A 24,148-nucleotide genomic window follows, 5' to 3' on the forward strand; every position below is an offset into this window, starting at 1 on the left:
CGCCGGTCCGGTGCGAGGGGCAGAGCGCGGGGTGCTTGGCCGGGCGGCCGTCTCGCTCCTGTCCGTGTCCGGGAAGGAGGTGCTGCCTCGGAGGGAAATCCCGGTTCAGCGCGGACTGGGCTCCATCTCCTGGACCTGCAGCCGCCTCCTCCGCTGAGACGGCGTCCTGGGGAAAACTAGGTCCTGCGGGGAAAACCCCCGGGAACGGGGAGTAAGGAGAGAAGAATTTCAGCGGTGGGATCGGGCAGAGGGGACTGAGGTCCCCAGGAACTGGAAACATCCAGTAACTCCCTGTATTTTGTATGTACAGCGCCGCAGTGCTTTAGCATACAAATTACCCCTTTAACCCCCCCAAGCTCAGGTCTGCCATGCGATGCAGTACTTTGCGCATCTGCTTAATGAGATGGGAAAACCAGATGTAGCAGTGTCTGCTGATGTGAGACGATGATAGCAAAAGGAGTCTTCTATATTAAAAACAGTCCTGCCCTTTTGAACCTGCTGAATGCTGAAGGAGGCCTGAGCATCGGTTTTGCAGATGATGGTTTGGTGTCTGCAGCTGAATGATCCTAAACTCCTCTCTGCAGCGGCTCCTCCGCAGCTCAGAGGCTGCTTTTGTTGCTGTTGATCTTGCTTCTTCCAAAGGCTTTAAGCAGTAATTTTTTTTTTTTTCCATTTACTTAACAACCTGAAAGCTTTTCCCTTAACGGTCATATTTAAGTGCTTGTGGATAACCTTTGCTACATTTTACAGCTGCAGGGTCCTGGAGCTCAGCTGAAAAGCCAGGCTGGTTTAGTTGAAGGAAGTGTGTTTAACCACATCTGGGTCTGTGTTAACTAATGTCCTGTTGGAAAGGACAAAACTGCAGATGCCGATTCCTCCCCCACCTTTTTATTTTTTGAATGTTCATATGAATAGAAAAGGAATATTTAAAATTGTGACCTCTTAAATTATCATGAATTAAACAGTAAATGCCTTCGCACACCGTTATTTTAACAACTTACGGGGGATGAGACTGTGCTTCTAAAATAAGCCATGAGAGTTTGCAATGTAACCAAGTCTCTCAACATTTATTTTATGGTTTTATCTGCGAGGGCTCGAAGACACGATGTTAGGGAGCGTGCGGCCGCCCCGCTCTGCGAAACGAGCTACCCCGCGGACGGTGCAGCGGCGCTGGGGATGCGCCCCGGGTGCTGCCCCTCGCCCGCTCGGCTGCCCTGCCGCCCCGGCCGGCTGCGAGGTGGGTGCTCCCTCGGCTTCAGCGGCCGCGGCTGCTAGTTTCCCTGTCCTCGGATTAAAAAAATACTGTGCAAGGAGAAAGTGTCTATAAAAATAGCTTGCTTCCTCCGGAGTTTGCTTCAGTGGGGACCGCCAGTGCCAGCGGGCTGCGGCAGCTGGGGCCGAAGGGGGATTTTGCGGGCAGATGGCACCAAACCGAAGAGAAGCAAGAGCTTAGGAAAATTGGGGGGAAGGAGGAGGAGCAGGGGAAGAAACGGGGAGCCCAGTCGGCTGCGGGAAGTGCCGCAGCCTGGGAAACGGTCTCTGCAGACTGTGGATGCTCAGGGACCTGAAGGGGCTGGAGGAGGGACCCGGAGGCTGTTGAGAGCGAAGCCTGGGTGACCATGGAGAGGGGTCGCACCACCGCGCCCTCGGCCTTGCCACGTGCCCACGGGCACCGTCCTGCCCGCCACCCCCAGCGTCCGACTGCAGCCACGGGCTTCCTGGGCCAGGACCACCACCAAGGCACAGGGAGGCCCGAAACGCCCCGGGGGACAGCGTGTTATTTTTAGGCCGCGTGGTGGCCGGCCATGCCACAGCATGAACAGCAGAGCGAGACATCTCATCCCATCTCGCCCAGCCACGTCGCTCCTCACCTTCCCCCCAGCAGCAAAAGCACTGCTGACTGCTTGGGAGGGATTCGAACGAAACCCTTCGAAGTCACCATCCGATTTCTTCCCTTCCCTGATCACCTGCAGAGCTGCTGGACCGCCCGGTGCCACTGCGGGTCACCCGTGCTGCCGGCGGCACCGGCGCCTGTGCCCCCACCCCACGGGGCTGGTGGGACTCCCGGCGGGCGTCAACGTAAGCGGGAGGAGAAACCTACCCCGAGAAGGGCGTCCCACCAACGCCATGCCACCGCCAGTGTTTCCTGTGCTGCCTGGTCTCCTGGGCCAGCCCAGCCGCCCGCAGCGCAGCGTGTGCACCCGGGGGACAGCCAGAGGCCACGCCGTCCTCGCGTCCTCGCCGCGGCAGGAGCCGGCTCCGCCGCCGCGCTGGCCCTATGCAGCCTGCAAATTAGATTTTCCTGTAGCCACCTGCCTGCTGCGCAGCATCCATCACATTCGCGGTGCGGGAGCTGCGTTTGCCTGCCCCATGTATTGGCTGGGAGAATTTAATCTAAAAGCCTTCGGCAATAGCGTAAGAGGCTCCCAAATACGTGTTTATGCCTGAGCGTGCAATGGAAACACATCAGTCCCACCACGGCTTTGCGCTGCCGTCTGCCGCCACAGCGTAGGAATGCAAAAAATCAATAAAATCGTAAAATCAGATAAAATCCTAAAAATCAATAGCAGCACTGAGCCTCCCCCCTAGAAACTTGATTCTTTTGCTCTTCTTTTTGGCCTCCTGCCGCTTGCCCGCGCGGTGTGAAGGGCTGTCCATCCAGCTGCTGCTCTCCGCCCTATGCGTTTTAAGGAGTAGGTCCAAACGCAGATGTGTCCTCACCACACGCCGCGGTTATGCGGAAAGCAGCTCACTGTGGAATTAAAAATAAAAGGAAGACCGAAAAATTGATCAACAACTCGCACCACAGCATAATCATGTGCTCCAAATGGCCTGAAACTACTAAGTCCTACTTTTTGCTTTCTTGCTTATCTCCACTGCGGTAGTCATTTTTCTAAAGCGGCAGCTGTCCTCCCTGGGGAAAAAGGGAATGCGTTTCTAAGCTAAAATAAACCCCTTCCCACGGAAGTCAGTGGGAACTCAGATGGGTCACCAAATGAGCTCAGCAGCGGAAGAGCTCTCCAGAACCGGCCCGTGCCGGGGCCTCGCTCGCTGCCGCACGGGGCGGCAGGGACCCGCGTCCCCAGGTTGGCCAACACCCGAAACGGCGAACAACCTGCCGCCAGAGCGGCGACAAGCTGCAGCGCGCCGGGGTTGCTGCGCGCCGGGGAGGCGCCTCGCAGCCCGCGGAGCAGCAAACGAAGGGCAGGAATGGAAATGCTTCGGCTGGGCCGAACGCGAAACCGCCGCTTGCGACGGCGCCTCGGCGCCGGGCCCCGGGCGGGGGGAGATGCCCCGTGGGGCGGGGCCGGGGCTCGCAGGGCTCCGCAAGCCGCACGTCGGCGTTTCCGTGCCCACCCCCCCCCCCCCCGGGCCGGGCAGCAGGGCGCTGCCGCCCGCCCGGGCCGCTCGCCTCCCCCCGGGAGCAGCCCGGCTCCAGCGCGGCGGGCGGCGCGGCCCCCGCGAGCCGTCGGGGCGCCGCCCCCGGCCGCAGCCGCGGCCCCGGCGCCGCCCGCCCGCCCTGAAGTTCGGGCCGGGCCCTCTGGAGGTCACTGTTGGCCGCGCGGCGCCGCCTGTTGCGCCCGCCGCCGCGGAGGCCCCCGCGCCGGGCGGCGGCAGCCGCTGCCCCGCCCGCGGCCGCACCGCGCAGGCCCCGCGGCCGCGCTGCGCGCTGCGGCGGCCCCGCGGGTTGGCGGCGCGGCGCGGCGGCCGCCGAAGATGGCGTACCTGCAGGTGGGTGCGGAGCGGCGCGGGCGGCCTCGCGGGCGCGCAACTTCGCGGCAACTTCGGGGAAGGGGCTGGCGCGGGGGCGCGGGGCTGCAGCCCCATTTTAGGCGCTGCCGGTGCCGCCGGAGCCCCGCAGCCGGCGCCTCCCCCGCGCCGCCGGGCCCCCCCTCCGGTGCCCCCCCCCCCCGGCGGCGGAGCCCCGCGGCCCCGGCTAGCGGCAACGGCCCGGGGCAGAGCCCCCCGCTCCCGCCCCGTCGGGGCCGCCCCGCCGCTCTGTGGGGGGGGGGGGGGGGGGGCAGGTCCGTGCTCGCCCCCCCGCTGCCGGGCTGTGCGCGGGGCAGCCGCGGGGGGCGGGGGGCGCTGCCCCGACGGGGCGGGCGGGGCGGCGGGAGCCGCCATGCGCAGCCGGTACCGGTACCCGCCCCGGCCGCGGCGGGAGCCCCGGCGGGGATGGCGTACGTCCAGGTAGGCGCCGGGCGCGGGGCCGCCGGTAGCGCTGCCGTCGGGGGGCGGCGGGGCCCTGCCCGGGGTGCGGGGGGTCTCCGCGGGGGGGGCGACGGGGACACGACGGTGCCACGCTGGGGGGGGACACCCGTGGTGCCCACCGCCCGCCTGGATGTGGCCCTGCTGACGCTGAGCGTTAACGAGCTGAGCCAGCCCAGCGGCTGCCACGACCCCTCGGCTGGGGCACGTCGTGGCACTTGGGGTGAAGGCTTGCGTGCGGCCCCGAGGCCCCCGGCCGGGTGACGCGTGACCCTGTGGCCCGGCGCTTCTCCGCGGTGCACCCCCGCCCGGCGCGCCTGGGGCTTCAGAGCATCCCCGTAACCAGGCTCCTGCGGGCTGTCACATCCCTGCATCCCTCCGCCGTCTGCCCGGCCGCCCCTCTGCCCGCACGGCACGTGTGTTCGCATGGCCGTCCTTCGCGGGTCGATGCGTCGTAGGGCGCCGCGTGCTCATTCGCCTCCTCCACGCTGTCGCGCTCGGGTTGCATCGTTTCGGCACCCACCAGTGCTGGCTGAGGCACCCGGCGGTGCCACCCGCGCTCCCGGGCCGTGGGCCGTCCGTCCGAGCGGCCCCGCGTCGCCCGCTCACGGCCTGGCCGGTTGCCAGCAGCCTGCCGGAGTCCCTGCGGGCCCCGCGGGAGCGCCGCCCTCCTCCCCTCTCCCGGCACGTGCCGGGGCGGCTGGCCGTGGCGCGGGTCCAGCGGCTTCATTGTGCAGCAGCTCAGATATTCTGGTTGCAGCTTTGCTAAACCGCCGCCGCTTTGGCTGCGGCTTTGCATTAATAAGGCGCGATGAAGCCCTGTGAAGCCGTTCGGGAGTTCCTCGAACAGCCGGTGCGCGGGTTCGTCGTCGCTGCCGTGTCACATTGCACTGCAGCATTTTCCGTCTCCTCGTCCTGGCTTCAGACGCGCGACGGCCCCTTCGCCAGGCCCCGGCTTCTCCGAGGTCAAAGAGGCAGGGCTGGGGCTGAAATCCCGGCCGGGGGAATATTCCCAGAAACGAATTCTGCGTCCTGGCTGCTCTGTAACAGGTCACCGTTGTCCGTATTACAAGCATGAAGTTAGGTGCTCTGGTTTTTACATGTGGAGGGTTGGGAGGGTTTTTTTAGGTTTCCCCTTTACGGAAGGGCAGCTAGGACAGTGAGCTCGTTCTCCTGCTACTGCCCGGGAGTTTTCTAGGAAAGACGTTTCAGCAGGCATCCAGAAAGCTGCTGGATCTTCAGCTAGGCAAGAAGTAGTGCGAGTTTAATATTCCAGGATGGCTTTGTGATTAAAACGCTCTCTTATGATAATTTCTTCTTTTGCTACTGATTTTCTCTGTGGCTTTGGGGGAGGGGCTGCAGTGCAAATTTAGAGCACCTGACTCAAGTTTTGAGTCCATAACTTCTGAGCGTGGGTTTTATCTTCTTTAATCCATCCAAGTCTGTGGACGAGGCCGAAGATGCCCAGCTACCTCAGGTGATGTGTACGAAGCGGAGACTGCTCGAAACTTGTGCCTCTTCCTGCAAATGTTGCTTTTAATAATTTGGTGTTGAAACGATGTTTTTAAGGGCTGAATCCGGCTGGAAGCTGTCTCCGCTGTGAAGTGTAGCTGGGATGGACGTGGCTCGCTGGCAGCAGCAAACAGCCCCGGCAGTCGGGGACGGGTTATTTAAGAAGCAGCGAAGTGGTCACCCCTGCTACGGGGCTTAGCAAGGGGCCACGAGCAGGAGGGTCTGTGCCAGGGATGCTCGCACCTGAGGATGGGTTTGGGAACTTCATTTCCCCCCGGGAAGGAGGAGCAGAAGCAGCTTGGTGGGAAAGGGCTGGAGAAAGGAGCAGCTGGCGTCCGTTTCGGAGAGCTCCGCTTCACAAGGCGCTGTCTTGCTAGGAGTTAAAGCTCGTCCCAGGCTGGGGCATGCCGTGGCAGAAAATTTAAAGTTATTTGAGCCCTGCTAACCTGTTTTTGCCTTTTTCATTTTGTTCCCTTTTGCTTCGTCTTGGATGTCTAAAAGGACAGTTGGAGCCAATAAATGAGGTGAGTTAATCTGATGATTCACTCTCCGCTCGGTCTCGCGCTCCCCCCGAGGGGATCGTCGCTGGTTTTCTGACTCGTTGCTCAGGTCCTAGGTACGAGCAGTGCACCACGCTTGGGGGCTGGTGGTGATTTTGTTCATGGAAAGACTGTGTTTCATTGGAGTAAAAAAATGTTTCCAGCCAGTCTAAGCCTCAGAGCAAGTGGCAGCAGAGAAAGATGTGACCCCTGCCTGCAGAGGAGGGCTTTTCCCATGGGATATTATGGAAACGATGCAGCGACGGGTTGTCCCGTGGGCTGGATGGGGACTGCGTGGGTGTAAGAGCAGAGGAGCTCTGCTGCAGGTACCAGGAGTAGTGCCACCATGGAAACCTAAGAAATACTTTTCTGGCTCAAGTAACTTCTTTAAAAAATCATTTAAGGTTCTTCATTTAATTAATCATCACAGCAGAGGGGAGGCGTGTGGATATTATGCCTTTGCTCATCCATTTTAGTGACAAATTTATAGGGCTGCAGTGCTGTACGTGTGTGGATCACACAAACGTTACGTGCTGTTGTACCTACAGGGGTGAAACGTGTCCATGTTGCTGTGCTGAGGTTTTGTCAAATTAAATAGGACCTCGTAGAATTAAATTTGAGCTTGCACCTACCTTCTGTTTCTAATTCCTTCTGCCCTACATCTGCCGATCTGTTGGTTTGCTGATGTGAGTGGAGGAATGAGCACGTTTCCACTCCAGCACCGCGTTACACCACAGCGTTTTGTAAATCGCCCTCTTGCCAACATGCATGATAACACTTGCTCCTAGCAGGAAGACACCTGCGGTGAGTGCTCGTGTTACGGCAGCGGTGGAGCTGGGCTAGCGACCGCGGAGCGCTTGTCCGTTGGTAGAGATGGAATAAATACGGGTCTTAATGGCCTGTCGCGGCAAAACACACACAAATGCAGCTGAATGTTACTCCTCGCCAGCTACCGACGGGTTGTAATCTTGTGCTTTGGTTTCCAATGGCTTCAGGGGCTGCTCGCTAGGATCTCGGATCTCTTGCTGTGCCGATGGACTTGTAGGAATTGCTGTCAGAAGTGTTTCGACTGTAGCTGTTGTCAAACAAGTGAAGATGAAGTTGAAATCCTGGGACCTTTTCCTGCGCAGACTCCCGCCTGGCTGTAAGTTTAGCTGCACGTTTTATAGCTGTAAGGGAAGCGTGCGGCTGCTCGGCTGTGGTGGGAGCGTTGGTAGGAAGCGGTGGGAGGACGCTCCGAAGCGAGGGGAGGCCGTGCACGGAGGAGGCCCCTCCTGCCGCGGGGGAGCAGGCTGCTCGGTGGCGGGGTGCGTAAACACCAGCCCCGTAACTCGGAGGGCAGTGGGGACCCGCGTAAAGCACCGTCCTGGCGGGCGATGCAGGAGCCGCCTCGTCCGCGAGCGTGGTGAGCTGATGGTGGTTTAGGAGTGCTACACCCTGCGCCGAAGACGGTGCTTCTCATGTTAAGCCCCATTTCTTCTTCAAATGGACCGTCCTTTCGGAGTCCTTTCACTTAGCTGCAAGGCTGACAAGGATGTTCTAGAAACTTTTAAGAGTGGAAAAACTTGTCCTGGCATTCAGATGATTATAATTCAGCAAGGTGAAGGGCTTGTGTGTACTGAAGGAGAAAATTCATCAAAAGTTTCATTTAGCAAGACCTGATCTCCTGAATCATCTTCGTTTTTTCTAAGGTTTCCTCTTGAATCGTTAAACAGCAGCAGCAACACACAGGTTTTATCTGGGGCTTTGATTAGTGGTGTTTTTGCAAACATGTTACAAAGAAAGTCAGTGGTATCTTCCCCATTTTACTGCCCCCCATTTGGGAAACCGAAGCACAGGGGCGGCCCGGTGGAGGCATTAGTGAAGGCAGGAAGAGAGCAGAGGTCTCCTGTCCTTCGGGGCTGGTCGGTCGGTCTGGCTGTGCTGTCCGCTCTGAGAGCAGACCGCGTGGTGGAGATGCCTAAACTCCCGGTGTGCTCAGAAACCGTGGCGTGGGAGATGCTCCCTCAGTGCATCACGGGATGCTGAGACCGTGGTACCCAGCCAGTAAAGGCACTCGGTTAATTTTATCTCCTCCTGTGAGCACTTACTCTGTTCTGTGTCAGGTCCGGAAGGTCCATGTATTGGTGCTACATGAAATAAATTGCCTCATGTTTAACTCACGGTCTTGTCCATGTACTCTTTTGTATCATTATAGAATAGTGTGGTAATTAATACCGAAGCAATAAAGAATAGAGATATTGGAGATCTGTTAGAGTGGTTTTTAAATGTGGAGCAGCGTTTTTAAGAGTCTGATCTATGCCCAGAGATGGATTCACCTGCAATTAATGGGAATTGGAAACAAAATCAATGCTAACGAGGAAAGCATTGCGCACAGGAGAGGACAGTGATGAGGTAGCAGTATTGGACATGGAAGGATTGCTGCAGGAACGGTTGCGTACTTGGGAGCAAGCAGCTAGGCCTGTTGTGAAAGGACACCTTAGCGTTTCCCCTGCGAGGGCAGGAGCAGAGGGGACGTTACCCACATTTGGGTACGTGAGGTGACAGGGCCTTTTTTGCATAGCCTTTGACTGCTTGATCCTTTTGTGTGGCTTACAGGGTGTTGTAAGCATTGAAGCGCTCTCGCTCTTCCCCTTGGGGCCTTAAAGCTTAGCCAGGCGGTGGCTTTGCAGATGAGCTGGACTTTGCCACAGGCAGGGACTATGGAGACCCTTGGACTCTCCAGCCTATGCTGTTTTCCCGCAGTCCTGCTCCATCCGAAAGCCTCCTCAGTTAACTTCTGGGAACGACCCTAGGCAGAAAACACTGCGCTCTGAGAAGAGCCCGGTTCTTCAAGCACGTCCCGTTCCTCGCTGCCCTTCGCTCGTGCCTGGGCAGGGCCCCTCGTGGCCCCAGCTGGCTCCTGGGGCAGAGCTGTGCCCCGGCCACCTGCCCATCTTCCCGCCCAGCGTCGGGGGACCTGGCGCAGGTGGGGCCTCGGTGCCCTGTGGTGCGCTGGTGCCTGGAGGCGATGCCCGAGGCAGGAACCAAGGAGACACCGGGGACACGCAGCTGCGCTTGGAGCGGCGGCGTGGATGTCGCCGTCTCCTCTGGCTCCGGTGTAAATCCGTGATCTCGGGGCCCGTCTGCTAACCCGTTTGGTTGTGGGAGCGGAGCTGGCTCGCTCAGAAGGACTGCTGCCTCCGCTGTCGCCAGCGGGGCTCGACCCGGGGCAGCGGCAGGGAAGGCGGCAGCGTTGTGAGTCCCCAGGGTGACTTTGCTGGAAACGTGGTGAGACACGAGTGGAATGAGGAGGGCAAGGAGAGCGGAGGAGGTAGGAAGAGGGAAGGCACTGGGGGGATGTGACTGAGGAGGAAAAGAGAAACAAAGCTGTAGAAGAACAAGAACCTGGAAGATGAGGAGGAAAAAGGCAGGGGACAGAAATGGAGCCTTTTGCTTGCTGGTCCGAGGAGGACCGGGCTGCCTGGGCACATTTAAGGTGGAAATGGTTGCAGGCAGCCTCTGTCGATGCCGAGTGCAGAAGGTGAAGAAGATTACTATTTTGATTATGTTAATCTTACACTTTTAAATTCACTTCAGAGCTTTTGGAGGTAGGAAGCAGAACATTTGGAGCTAGATGCATGAGCAGAGCAGAGCTGGGAACTGGTCTCAAAATAAGTTATTTAGTGGGTATGTTTTTAAAGTGCTCACAGGTCTGTTTATGCTAATTGATTTTTTTTTCTTTTTCCTTTTTTTTTTTTTTTCCTGGCAACAAAGGCTTTTAGATACAGTGGAAATCCCTAAAACAGAAGTTGGATTTGACAAAACGATGTCCCGCATTTAGATACATGCAGTGAATTTGGGAACAAATCAATTTATTGTATTCCCTGCTCACAGCCTGAAAGTGTTTTAAAAATAGATCTAGCTTTTCAACTAAGGTCTTTCAATCTTGCCGTTTCTTCGTGCACCCGGGATACTGACTGATATAATTTGGAGGGCAGTTCTCTCTTTCCTTACTTCTCCACCCTCTCTCCAGTGAAAAACTGATGTTATGGTCTTCATTTGCCTACTAGTGAACAGCTGAATGCCTGTGTTTAATAATCTGTTCTTTATTTTTTGCATGTAAGTTCTGCCTTTGGCAACTGTGAGGCACCCGATGTCCTGGAAATTCAGGAGGGGGCTTTAAGGCTGCAAGTTTAAGCCCTTCCTCTTGGGAGACTAAATTTTTCTCACTCTGAATTTTTTACAGTAGCCTCCAGTGGCAACTTAGAAAAAGATTTCCTTGCTAAAGTGAATCTAATCGTGTTGGCCTGAATGCATGGCAGCTTCTTGCTGTGATTTCGTGGGTCCTGCTTGTGTCCTAGTCTTTGCAGAAATCGGCTGGGAACTAGGATGTGTGTTGGCCCTGCATATTATGAAATATTCTACATTAAAAAAGTCAAAGATAAATGGTGCACATTCTGTGAGATTAAATTGAAATCTGAACTCAACTTCTCTTCCCAAAGGTTTTGATTAAACAGAAACAGAGCTACTTTAAACAGAGCCAAAGTTTATTTGAGGAAAAATTATTGTGGCTCAGTAGCAATTTCCTTACTGAAGGTCAGCTGTATGTTATTAACTCACTATTACGTTTGCCATTGTAGAACATCCTTAATGCCTTTCTTCCTGACTTGCTCTTCCAGACTTACTCTTCACCCCGCCTTCTCCTTGGTTTGTGCATTTGCTTCTCAAACACAAGTACATCCAAATGCTACCTATGATTGCGTAGACCCACATTTAGGCATGAAAAAGATATGTGTTCCCAGGACTGATTTTATGTCAAACTGCCTGATTTGAACTACCTTTAATGGGCTGCAAAGTTACTCAAATACCATATGACCTTTTTTAACATCTGTTTATAACCAAGACAAAAACATATTTTTGTTTTTAATCCGAAAGCGTTGTGTGACTCGAGGTTGATGAGATGTGCATGCACTCTGGATCCTGATGTGAACCGTGGTGATAGCAGGGTAGATTTGGATAAGAAATTAAAGTTTAAGTCCACTTTATAGTCAGGGGCCTCTTCTGTTAGTTTGCTGCTTTTTGCGGAATATTTTTATTGCTCTAGTTCAGTTTTTAATTACTAAAGCAAATGATTCAACATATTTCGCTTATATCCAGCCTACCCATGAGCACAGAAAGAGTGAATCAGGAGCAAAACTCAAACAATGTTCCTGTTTGCTTGCTCATTTTGTGCCGAGGCTTTCCTTGTGATCTGCTGCTATTTTTCTGGCCGGTCTGGCTCATGGTTTAACTAAAAGGCTTATTTTAACTTGATGCAGTAGGTGTCACGTAATACCGTTTGATTTCATTTCCACTAGCAGATTTCTATCTGCCGCTCGCTGTGGACTTTTTTGTGATCACAGTCGTCTGTTCTTTGGTGGATCGTGAGTCTTCTCAGAGATGCTGCAGCTCTCACTCAAACCTGCTCTGTTACTTGGATCCTCCCAAGTTCCCTCCTGCCCTGGCCCCCTCCCCAGCAAAGAGCCCTGGGCAGGAGAATTGCTATCGCTCGAGAGTCTCTTCTGGTTTATAAAAGTGCATAAAAAGCAGCCTGGAGTTCTTTGAAAAGGCATGTCAATGAAGAGCTGTTAATAAATCATATTTGTAGGATCAAGCTTGGAAACCTTAGTGGTACATTTGCAAAGCAGTGTTTTACGGTGTGAGACGGGCCCGGTAGCGTGCGACGGCTGAGCGCAGTGGTTTTCCATGCCGGTTCATTCGTAATGAAGGACGTGCTTCCAGGTGTAGCCATGAATTTAGAGCAGAAAGCTAATTCTGTTTGCTTAAAGATGAATATAATACGTCTGATCGAGATTTGAGTCACGCATGCCTCCGCGGGCCATGTCACGCTCTGATAGTAATACGCCTCTTTTTGAGAGACAGGCAGACGGGTAGAGCATCTCGTTTTTGCAGAGGTCTGAAGTCGGTTGCTCATTCTGCTCCCTGCCCAGCAGATCTGAAGCAGATACCCTGCAGCTCCACGACCTGCACCCAGATTAGACCCAGAATATCAGAATGCATTTTTATTCTGTATGGAGTCTTTTTACTGGATAGAATCACCCACAGGTCTCTCATCGTAACAGGATAAGCAGCCAGAATGAGGATAAGGAGGGAGACTCTGATAACACGATCAGCGAGTTGCCTCCCGCTCTCCAGGCTGCTTCCCCTGACAGACGGCGGTCGTCCTCGGATGCATCACGGTCCACTTACAGCCTCACGAGGCGCATTTCAAGTAAGGCCGCCCTTCCAACATTAATGTAATTCTGGTGGAAAAAATCACTGTATTGCCTGATCTTTCATCCTTTAGATAGGGAGTCAAGTGAAGCTGGAGGCATGCCGGTTAAAACCCGATCCTGTTGTGTAGGAACGCTGGGAAAGGGGCAGCCCTGCTTTTCGTGCTGAAGCGTACGCGTGGTGATTGCACGTGGAAGTGGCCACGGGGGCAAAAGTGTAGCCGAGTTTGCCCTTTGGCATAACTAAGGATGCTATTAGTTCTTGTTTGCAGTGTCATGACTTCAGCCGAGTATCTAACAGTTCTGTTTGTACCTTTCTCTCATCTAGGTTTAGAGTCGAGGAGGCCAAGCTCTCCGCTGATTGACATTAAACCTATTGAGTTTGGAATTATAGGAGCTAAAAAAGAAATAGTGCAGCCAACTATCCTGCGAAAAACCTATACCCCAGATGACTATTTTAGAAAATTTGAACCAAGACTGTACTCTCTTGACTCGAACAGCGATGATATGGACTCCTTGACGGATGAGGAAATCTTATCGAAGTATCAGCTGGGCATGCTGCATTTTAGCACTCAGTACGATCTGTTGCATAATTACCTAATAGTACGAGTCATCGAGGCTAAAGATCTGCCTCCTCCCATCTCTTACGATGGTTCAAGGCAAGACATGGCTCATTCCAACCCCTACGTGAAGATCTGCCTCCTTCCGGATCAGAAAAACTCCAAGCAGACGGGAGTGAAACGCAAAACCCAGAACCCAGTGTTTGAAGAGAGGTACACATTTGAAATCCCGTTTTTAGAAGCCCAAAGAAGAACTCTGCTTTTAACCGTAGTGGATTTTGACAAATTCTCGCGCCATTGTGTTATTGGCAAAGTGTCGATGCCCTTGAGCGATGTAGACCTTGTGAAAGGTGGACACTGGTGGAAAGCCCTTGTTCCTAGTTCTCAGGTAATGGGATTTATCAGATTTTTTGCTACAATTTTGCTTGCTGTGTGTTGTGTGGTTCCTTTGCTCGTTGGCAATTAATACAATGTCTAATTAGTCATTATCATGTAGTTAATACAGCATCTGCTGGGTTGAAATAACATTGAGCCTATAACTGGTCTTATAACTGTATTAGTGTGGGGAGGTGGAGTAGCTGTGTCCTTTCATATCCAAAGGAGGTGGAATGACAAAAGATCCTATGTCGGCTCTGATGAGAACAAAGCAAAACTGCTTTGGAGATCTGCAGCTTTTGGGAGATCCTTCTTGTGAAGTGACCTGTATTCGTGCCCAGGCACTGTGGTGACACTGCCCTGTCCGATCACTCCTGTGGTTATTAAAGTAACTGTGCTCTGGGGCCTTGAGGAGAACCGCTGGCGTCCGTTCAGGAACGGCTTGCTACAGGAAAGTACCCAGGACACCAATGCCCTCTGAGAAGTATTGGATGCTCTGGGTATTTTGTATCTGTGTAGACTTTTGGCATAATCCGTGAGCAAAAACTGGCAAGGTCGTGGTAGATGTTTTTTCATCATGTCCCTGAAGATAATTAAACTTTCCTTATGTATTATATCTGACCTAAATGGCATGTCACATGAATGTGAGTTTGAGCCTGTGTTTTGGACTGGATTCAAGTGTGGCCTGGGATGGGGAGGAGAGGGGCTGGGTGCTTCTGGGTCCACTCTCGGGAACAGGCCCCGGTCCATGCCACCACCTCTCCAGCAAGGACGGAGCTGTTAGGTGGGAAGGTCTGAGCTCTGCAACCAGGACCAGAGCCACAGGACCCAATTAAAAGACAAGCCAAGAGCTTGGCACATGTAGGCTCATCTTAAACGTCCCTGCTAAGGACAGGAGGGCTGCGCAAGGTTGGCACAACACAGCTGCCTCTCCCCGGCTCTCACCAACTGTGGGATTGCAGTTTCCAAGCTTTAGAGCCTTATCTGAATCAAAAGTGTGCCTGAACTGACAGTTCACAGTTGACTTTTAGGCATTCTTGGCAAAAAGGCGGTATAACCAGAAGTATTAGACAAGATAAACAGTAGATCGTTGGCATCACCTCTAACTTGCAGTGTAGGTCCAAGGGCAGAATGTGATTTGGAGTTGAAACGTGATCAGAAACCTGTGGAAGTTAAAATCCAGTGTTTACATACAAAGTTAGTTGGGTGTCTTGTTCTTCGTCGCCTCCTGCTCCGTGTGCAGTGGCTGGAGAGGGCTTTGGGCCCTCTGTGGTGTGCGAGGGAGAAGAGGATCAAGAGCCCTGATGACGGCAAGAGAGCTGATGGGAGTCACTGCACGAGCAGTAGTGGCAGTGTGGGGTGAGCCCGAGCCTTGTTCAGGCAAAACGGAAAGCGTTAGAAGTTGTGCACGAGCCCCGGGCTCCGCAGGCGTCTTCGTGTGAGACCTGCTTGGCTGCTTAAAGTGATCCTGGGAGCTGTGGAAGTGAAGGGGCAACTGCATTACAAAAAGTTTGATAAAAATGAGGTAGAAAAAGGTATTTTGGTGCTCCCCTGACAGCCTTTGCCTCTTTTTCCCCCAAAGGGGTGTTTACAAATGCTTGCAACAAATTTTTTCCTTTTGGTTTTAATGGTTCGTCATGGGCTCTGCATCAGTGTACCTGAGGCTGGAGGAGATGCTCGTCCTCCCAGCATCTGTACCCACGCAGCCTTGTGGTGCTTGTTCTCTGCTGCTGCATGATAAATACTTCTCTGGATTATGTATCTCTATATATTAGTAACATGGATCTATTCCACAACTAATACAGGACTTGCTTAGTCAAAATCATCTCTTGTTTCAAACCAAGAGCCATCCCTCTCTCCCTCCCTGTCTTTCCAGCGTTTCATGGAAAGCTGCTGTGGTTTGTAGCAGTGCTGTCTGCTTCACCAGGATTCAAGACAAATTATTTATGCAGATATTGGCATTTCTTGTATTTCTAAAATGAAGGAGAAAGAGAAAACTCCCTTCCTTTGAACTGGCAGACCTAACATTACAAGCCTTTTCCCATATGACAGCAAGAAGAAAAAGGCAGTATTCAATTCAATTGAATCAAGGCGTGAAGGACTTTTTGGCTGAAGTGCCTCATTTTTGTCTTTTCTTACTTCCTTGTTCTTTCTTGCTAGGCCACAACTACCTGGCAGACTGGGACTGCAAAGGGAATAACCATGCTGGTACTAGAATATCCAGAGGGATGTTTTATATGATATCCCCATGTTTTCTCAGTGATAATATTTTAAAGCTGATTGAATAAGGTTTTTTTTTTCTCTTAGTGGTGATTATAGTTAAATGCATTGATCAAAGGGTTAAAATAAATCCTAGAAGAAGTAAAGCAATAGAGCTTATTACTTTGAAATACTGCATTTTACTGTCTTTCAATAATGGCATTACATGTGTTAGAAATTTGTATGTTTTTTTTTAATAACTAATTGAAATCTTCTGCCTTTGGAATGATAGATTTGACATGAAAAATAAGTTTTTCTTATACCCCTCTCTTGATTAGTTCAGGGACAGCCGTTATTAGTTTCTTGTTAGAGTGAAGCTGAATCTGCTCTAAGTGTATCTTGTGGTGTGAGATCATGATAGACTGGGAGGAAAAAAAAAGTACATGCAATAGGAATTTATTTTGCATGAGGTATCCTCGGGCTCTCGAGAGCCATGCGAGCCCGTGGCAGTGCATTTCTGATCGTTAGCCAGTGCAGGTTTTCAGGGCCGTGTTGGCTTCCCGGGGCTCTGACAATTTGCGGCAGCCAACAGCACCTGCTGCCCCTGGGGACAGATCAGGCTGAGGAAAAGGCTGAAACAGGTACTCGTAAAAGCAGTAATAGGCGAGAGAGAAAAATCGAGGCATGGATGAGATATGTATAGGCAAAAGGCACAAAATGTGTGTTTTTTGCTGGCACTTATAGACAGAAGTGTGTCGAGCTGGAGGGATATGGGAGGATGAACGCAGACGGCAGGAGCTGCAAGGAGGGACGGCTTCTCTCCGCGCCGGTGAGAGAGGGAAGGGGCAAGGCTTGTGCCAGAGCAGCGAAAGCCGTGTTAATGCTGCTGGCTAAGGTGAACATCTGTTCTGCACTTACTGGGTCTGCCTGGAAACCACCATGCGTGAAGGCGGTTGATGAAGGCAGTGGCAGACAGTTGTTGAGTCCTCGTCCCACCCTGGCACTGAGCAGAGGGGCCTGAGCCGCCTCCAGCCCAGGGCTGGTGCGCTGCCTCGTGACGAGGCTGGACCGGCACTGATGAGCCCCGCTGCGAGATGGGGCACGCCGGCAGGCTTTGGTGTGTGGTGGTTGGCAGGGATGGATGGGTTTCTTCCAGACCAAGGGCATGGTCCAGCTCCTGCAGTAGATGACTCCACCGCTGCTCACGGGTATCAGCACACCACGATCATCAGCAGAACATCTGTTGTCACCTGATGGGGTTGCTTGTACTAACAGCCCAAAAACTTGCTGGTTTGATGCATTGGGCTGTGCAGCGTTGCAGTGCCCGTTGTGCCAGGCATCGTGCTGGGGCCTCCCAGTATGAGCAAGCAGTGTACCATCTCCTCAGCCTTGAGGAGTCAGTTCAATCAAAAACTTAATGCTTAGCTTCAGAGAAAAGACCATACCCGTATGTAAATGCTTTTTTGGTTTGGATTGTGCGTTCAGCGCTTAGATTGAGTCCAGAAAGGAGGCCCAGGTGAGCTGCCATACAGTGTCGAACCAGAGCCAGCAAATCAGCAGAAGGACTTATTTCCTTGCAGAAAATGTCAACGCAGGTATTGCCAAATTCTTTATTCCTGGTAGTTCTGGAAGGCTTTTTCCTTCAGGATAATTAACGCGTTTCTAAAGCGCAGTAGCTACTGTTGGAGTCGCTCATCAGTCCAGTCCCCATAGGAACATTCTGCACTCCTTAAATATCCCCTGAAACACGTGTGGCATTGCTTAATTACCATGAATGAAGTTGGCAGTCCTCGCTGTAGCTGTGCTCAGATTCGCACATTTCTCTGTAAAGACTAATTCTGAAACACATGTTCAGGACCCCAAGTTTTATTGACATATGATTCATTTCTTTTTTGGCAGATTTGAGTAGGCAGGAATAAATGTTTTAGACCAGCAGTAATGAGAGCTTGGAGATCATTCTGTAGAAGAAAAAAACTTGCCTGATTATAGTAGGAAAACAGCATAAGAATTCTTTCCTTCTCCCTTCAAATTAAGCCATTTTTATAAGAGAGGAGATAAGTATTGGATCTGCTTTTTTAACTTTGTGCTATGAGTGCAGGAGACTGATAGCCATTTTAGGAGTTGTCATCTTTATAGGTCCAGACTGATAAGTGCTTTGCAAATGGAGTAGCTTTCCTACAGCAGCTCGCTGCAATTCTTGTTCCCATCTTGGGGATAAGCCCGCAATAAGTGTCATTGCACTGTTCTTGTCACGTGTTGACTGGACAGGAAAAGCGATAAAGGAGTTTGCGGTTCAGATAATGACTAATTTCTGAGTGCTGCTTTGCCGTGGTACCTGGGATTCTGGGGTGGTTGTGGCACGCAGCTCTGCAGCGTGGAAGTGTCCAGCTGTGCAGGTACCACATTCATCCTTGGCAGCGTTATTCCTTGGCTTACGCAGAGCAGCCCCGAGAAGAAGCTCTCCTTAGGGAATGTATATTATGCCTAGCATTTGACAGTGCTGTGTATTGTTGAAAAAGTACCAGCAAATGCATCTTATACAGACATAAAGCTTTGGACTGATGAAAAAGTGGTCAGAGAGAAACTTTGCTGAGGGAGACCTGAGACAACGGTTGATCCAACGTTGTATGCGTCAGCGTGGAACAGGGTTTGTGTTCTTGCACAGTCGCAGGAAATTAAATATGGAAGTGACTCTGTCTGGGTTTTTCTGCCCCCCCCCCCTTGTTTTTTTCTTGTTTAACCTGTCCAAAACCTTCGCAGCCGCTCAGCTGGGGGAGTGCTGCGGTCGCTGGCGAGGGGCCTGGCGCAGTCGCTGGCCTTCTGCTCGCTCACTAACGGGACCTTGAACTCGGCGCTTAGACGTTTTTGCTCCTGGTCATTTTCTGATCTTTCTCCTCCTCTGTCTCTTCTGCTTCTAGCAGTCATCTCGGTCGCTGCCTCTGGTCCCTGCTATGTAGCTCAGCCCCGGCCCCCCCGGCTCTTCCCGCGGAGGAGCAGGCCGCGCTGGCGTTGGTGGTGCTGGGCAGGAGCGCGGCCCCCGCCCCCGCCGGAGGAGCGGTTAGCGGGGCTGCGGGCGAGCCCGCTCCATGGGAATCCCCTTCCCTCCCCTGCCGGGGGACCTCTGTGCCGGAGAGGCCAACCCGAGACGCCGCCTCTCCCGCGGGCCGCTGGTGAGAGCGGCGGCGTGCGGCAGACCCGAGCTCCTGCTTCTGTTCTGGCTTCGCGGGTGAATCCTCGCTTTGCAGGGAGTGGAAGGCCGGGGCGGTTTGACCTCTCTGCCCCAGGCTTTGGGGAAGGGGAGGAGGAGTCCCGCTTTGTGCAGGTGAGCTGGCTCTGGGCGGTGCTTCTGCCTGCCGCGCCACGTGCTGTGCAGGCGAGCTCTCTGGAAGGGCCTGCGGCTCCCCTGGAAAATCCTTACGGGCTCTCAGAGGGGAAAAGGCGGGATGCAGTTGCCCGCCGAGGCCGCTGCGTTCTGCGACTCCAGGCCGCAGGCTCCAGCGGGCTCTGGCTCGGAGATGCTGGCCTCGCGCTGCCGTTGCCCGTCCGTGATCCCACCCGTAGGGTCGGGGCAGACGTGGCTCGGCAGCTCCTTCTCGCTGCTGGTATCACTGCAGAGAAGAAGTGTCGGGTCGGGTAAAGAGGCAGTCGGGGAGCTGTTCTAACCGGAGCGTCGCTTCAGGCAGCACCGCGTGCAGACGCGTGCCAAGGACAGAGCGGCCAAGCAGGGGACCTTCCCCTCACCTGAGGCTGAAGCCAGCGTGTTTGCAGAAGCAAGACTTGTGCAGTTGCTAACATAACGCATGCTGTTCAAGCTTCTTCCATCCCGTTCCCAGAAAGCTTGAAAAATGTCGGAGACCTGAAGAGTGGCCATAGCCCTGGGAGCCGGGCAGCGTCCCTGGAGAAGGCAGGCAGGAATAGATGGTTTCCCCCGGCTGTGTAGATGGTCGCTGCCAAAGCTGATTAGACTCGAGGGGATTTTGTGACTCCTTTAACCATATATCCACTCGTTATCCATCATATAGCTAACGTTGCTCTTCGGGGTACGTGCTTTTCTCAGGTTCTGGTCCTTAATAGCTCGGCCTTGCAGAAATGGTGCGTGTTACAGGATATTGCGGAAAGCCTGTTAGAGCAAACTGTTCTCAACCATCGGTTTTCTAATGTGCCTGGAGGTACCATCACAGATAACCTTGAGGAAGAAAATCAATCTGAAACTTCATTAGAAGCGTTGCATAGATGTCTGTGCTGATGTAATGTGCTCTGGTTCCCGTCTGGGTCCAGGGAGGTTTTCAGCTGCAGGATTTTGCTTGTGTTGTAGCGATACAAAATAAACAGTCTGGGGGGCCTGCGAATAAAGAATTGCCCTGGTCTAAACAAGATGTGCAAATGGCATTAATTAAAAACTTCTCTTCCCTGAGATGGCCCTGGTGCGTTTCAGAGAGGAAGAAAGGAGAGCGCTTCCTTTCTGGGCTCCGTTCAACCCGAATGGTCCTTACAGCAGGTTCTGGATCAAGGACGAGCCCAAGGTTGCAAAGCCACATGACGGAGTGGGTAGTACAGCTGCGGAGGGGAGCAGCAAGGAGGGAAATGTTAATCAGCGCTCCGGGAGAGTCTCAGACGTCCTCGGAGCCGGGTGTCACCGAGGCACCTAATCAAACAGGAAATTGCTTTTCCAGGGTCACCTGGGATCTGGGCACATCATCAGCATAATAATGGTGGCTGAAATGATGGCTTTGAACCGTGGTGCCTGAGGGCTCCCAGCAAGCTAGTCAGGGCAAAGCCACCAGCCTCCTAGTCCCTTGATGAAAGGACCTGGGAAAAGCAAGGTTCAGACACCTCCTTTCCCTGCTGCGAACAACACGCCGCCGACGCCTCTCGCGCACCAGCGTGCGTCCCTCTTCTCTCTGCTCAGCTCCTGAACCACTCTGAGGCTTGGGGAGGCTTCGGTGCGTAACAAAACCCCACGCGTGGAGCCCCCGCGGAAAACACGGCTTTTCCTTTCCTGCTTGAGAGAGGCGCCTGTAAGCGAATGGCTGGTGCGGCAGTCGTCGGCAGCACGGTGTGTTTCTGCACGCAGGCAGAAGGCGCAGGGCCGCGCAGTGGAGGCGTCCCGGCAGCCCCGCTCGTTCCCCGTCGGCCGCGCGACTCCGGTTTGGCCCCAGCTCGCGCTCTGAGCAAGGCCGTCGCAGCAGCAGCGATCATCTCTGCCCTCTCCTGCCTGGCAGCCGGGACCCAGGGAAGCCCCAGGCATCAGCCTTCCCGCTCCGAGGAACGTCGTCTGCCCAGGGAGCCCTCAGCTTCTCCAGGTCTTGGCTGGACTCAGCAGGTTCCACCAGCTGGCTGGATCCCCAGGTGATTGCCCCAAATCCCGATGCAGATTTTCGTCACTCCTCCGTCTGAGGTGGCTTGAAGCATGTTGCATTCCTGTTGAGCGTTGGTCTACCTCCTGTCTGTACCAGCGGTTTGGTATTTACAGCACAAATTGTTTGATTGCATCCTCCCAGCTGGTAATAACATTAGTAGTTTCCTCATTTGTGCTACCTGAGTTTCTGAGAATTAAAGCCTGCGTGGAAGCCAACACCGCAGCGGATGCAGGCGAAAAATAACGGTGGTACGTTAAGAGCGTTGCTGGTGTGGAATAGAAATGAGCTGTGGGGGAAGGATTTGTCAGCCAGACTGTTTTGTGTATCCCACCGTGAGGTGGGCAATACTTCGTTACCGTGCTGGTAACAGAGATATTTTGCAACCCATATGGGAATTCAGAGTTCAGCCCCTGGGCTTTGGAGTTGGCCGTATCTGGAGGGAAGGAAGAGGGGGCATGAGCGCCCTGGCACAGCCAGCCGTGCATTCCTCCGGAGCTGTGCGTTTCATGCCATAAAACACCACTGATTTCAAATTGCATCTCTGTGCCAGGTGGTGAGCAGCTGTGGCAGCCCTTGACCCACCGCTGTGGGGCTGGTAACCCCATTACCGGCCACGGCTAAATCCCTCGGGGGTTGTGAAACAGTGCTGTGAATCCAATGCAGCGTCAGTGCGCGGAGGTGAAGCCAGGGTGGCACTGAACCGCTCCGCGTGGGCAGCCGTGGGAAACCAGGCACCAGCTCGCCCCAGGGTGAGGAATGATGGACATCAGACCTTGCGCCTCGCTCTTTCGCCCCGTGTTAGAATAGGGCTGGGCAAAGCTCGCAGGGCATTGCCCTGCTGGAAGAGGCAATGGCTGTGCTCAGCAATACGTATACCTTCTGGCCTTTGCCAGCCCTGCTCTACCTGGACCGGAGAGGAGCGGTTTTGGAGAAAATCAAATCAAAGACAATAAAATTGATCATTTTAATCACCTCGGGTGTAATATTCTCTTAGGTCCCTGCTTTGTGCAGAAATTGCGCATGGCAGTTGGCGTGACCTTACAGGAGGCTTGAGTGTTGTGTGTATGTTGGGTCAGGTCTGCGCTGGAGATGGAAAGGATTTAAAATACAGTATATGGAGTAGAGCCCTGATAGGGGGATTCATGCAGGTGGAGAGATGAGGGATGCTTTCAAGGTAAAACAAGAATATATTATCAACAGAAGAAGACATACGTGCTGTGTGAACCCATGCACCACGTAACGTGACCCAAGAGATGCTGCGAAGGTAGAGGCAGGTCCTTCTTACTGTGCGCCCAGGGGGCTGTTGGAAAGGTGCCGCCAGGCAGTGAGCCTCGCCAGCTTGGATCTGATGGTGCTGATAGGACGTTGCGGCTGCTGGAGTGGGCTCCTGAGGCTGGCTGTGATCTGCGGTACAGGCTTAGGCTTGCTGGCCAGGGGCTGAGACCAAGCATGGCTCTACTGGCAGCCTTTGCCCCGGCTCGTCACGAGGTGACCCCTCTTCCTTTGCCCGCATACACGGAGGGGACAGTGCAGCATAAAATGCAGAGACCTTTGATCTGGAATCAGGCAGCTTATGGGCATATTTTCCATAGAAAGCAAAAAAAAAAAAAAAAAAAGTGTTCAATTAAATTGAGCAGTGTTGTACTGCGTGCGAGGGGCCGAGCCTGCCTGGGTCTGCCAGCTGCGCCCATGCGCAGCCCAGCCTGTGCCACCCGTAGTCACCGGGAACGGGAGAGGAGAAGAGATGCCTCGGGGAGAGCTCGTAATGTAATCTAATCACCTGACGTCAGTGGTAGCACTCGGCTGGCTCGGCTCGTTAGGCAAGGAGTCCAGCTCTGGCCTGCGGTCAGAGGAGAGGTGTTTGGATGCCTTTCTGCCAGGCGGTGGAGGAGGCCAGTGGCCTCGCGGTCGTTCCCCGTGCAGGCAAGAGGTGCCAGTGCTGAGTTTGAACCTGGAAGGTCTGGAGAGCATTTGCTTGTGTGCACAGCTGCTTCCAGACCTCTGTGTCTTCAGGTCACGTGAGCTCATGCCTCAGTGGAAAGCATCCTGTTTGTGCAGTTAGTAGTCACAAACTGGTTTGGTTCCATGGGAACCCCAGTTTTCCCAGAGCCGTTCCCAGCTTTGCCTGGGACAGAGAGTTCATGTGCTGTCCCCTTTGCTGATGGTTTGGTTCTTTAAGCCAACTTGGGTCGTGACTGTTTCTCATAGCTTTTGTCTTTGTTGTCTACCCAGTCATTTACTCTCCACTTTCTGTCACCTAATATTTTGGGCATTTAAGCCTTCTGTTATGATTGCAATGCCATGGCAGCTCCTTTTTCTTCTGAGAACAGGCTGTGAAGGTCAGACCTAGGCTTGGTTTTGAGCTCTCCTGCTGGTGGGGTGAAGAGGCAGGCTTGGACTCTTCCGCAGGCTGGGGCCGGGAAGGCAGAGCGATGCGTGGCACTGCCGGGCTGGGGCGTTTGCATCTGCAGAGACATGTGCCGTGCACGCGTTGCATCTCTGGATAATCGCATCGCATCGCGGAGCTGGGTCATGCTAAGGCGGAGAGATTATTCTGAGCTGTCATATCTGCAGAGCAGTTAGTGATGCCAGTTCTCCAGCCATTTTTTTTTTAATTACTGGTTTTAAGCATCATTAGGTAAATGGAGAGGAAGTGCCGGCTGAGCAGCTATATTTATGTGAAGCTATGGCCATGATACGGCCCGCTGAAGAGCATGGGCGCAGATGAGCCTGGCCTGCAGCAGCGTGACGTGCTGCAGCCTCTGGGAGAGCGTCCCCTGAACCCCCTCGTGTCACCTGGGGCACCTTAAGTGCATCAGGCCTGACTTCCCCGGTGGCCAGGGACTGTTCGTGGTGCAGGGAAGGGAAGAGGATGCCTCCTCAGATAGGAGCCGTGTTTTGTACCCTCATAGGGACGTGGAGTGGTTAAGATCGGAATCACGTGGAACCTTTCAAAATGAAGTAGGTAGAAACTACTCACCTTGTATTCAACATCTTCTTATAGGTCCCGTTTGCAACAGCTGTTTGAAAACTAGTGAACAGTCAGAGATTAAAGACCAGATCTTCATCTGAGGATACTTTTCTTTCTTGTGTCTCCTCAGTAGACGGTGCCACCAGATGGTTCTCGGTTGCAGCTTAGA

At 53.6% G+C, this 24,148-nt stretch overlaps 1 protein-coding gene across 2 annotated transcripts in view; it reads left to right on the forward strand.

Annotated features, from left to right (window-relative positions):
• The first annotated feature begins 3,646 nt into the window (after window positions 1-3,646).
• Window positions 3,647-24,148, forward strand: part of SYT17 (synaptotagmin 17) — a 39,807-nt gene continuing 19,305 nt past the window's right edge. For both annotated transcript variants that reach the window (XM_064520327.1, XM_064520328.1), the window contains exons 1-5: window positions 3,647-3,732; window positions 6,228-6,245; window positions 7,256-7,404; window positions 12,365-12,513; window positions 12,843-13,462. In XM_064520327.1, coding sequence (XP_064376397.1) covers window positions 3,718-3,732; window positions 6,228-6,245; window positions 7,256-7,404; window positions 12,365-12,513; window positions 12,843-13,462 — 951 coding nt within the window. In that variant the 5' untranslated portion in view covers window positions 3,647-3,717. The remainder of the gene's footprint in view (window positions 3,733-6,227; window positions 6,246-7,255; window positions 7,405-12,364; window positions 12,514-12,842; window positions 13,463-24,148) is intronic.

Source organism: Dromaius novaehollandiae, chromosome 14, assembly GCF_036370855.1.
Source record: "Dromaius novaehollandiae isolate bDroNov1 chromosome 14, bDroNov1.hap1, whole genome shotgun sequence".
Lineage (NCBI taxonomy): Eukaryota > Metazoa > Chordata > Aves > Casuariiformes > Dromaiidae > Dromaius > Dromaius novaehollandiae.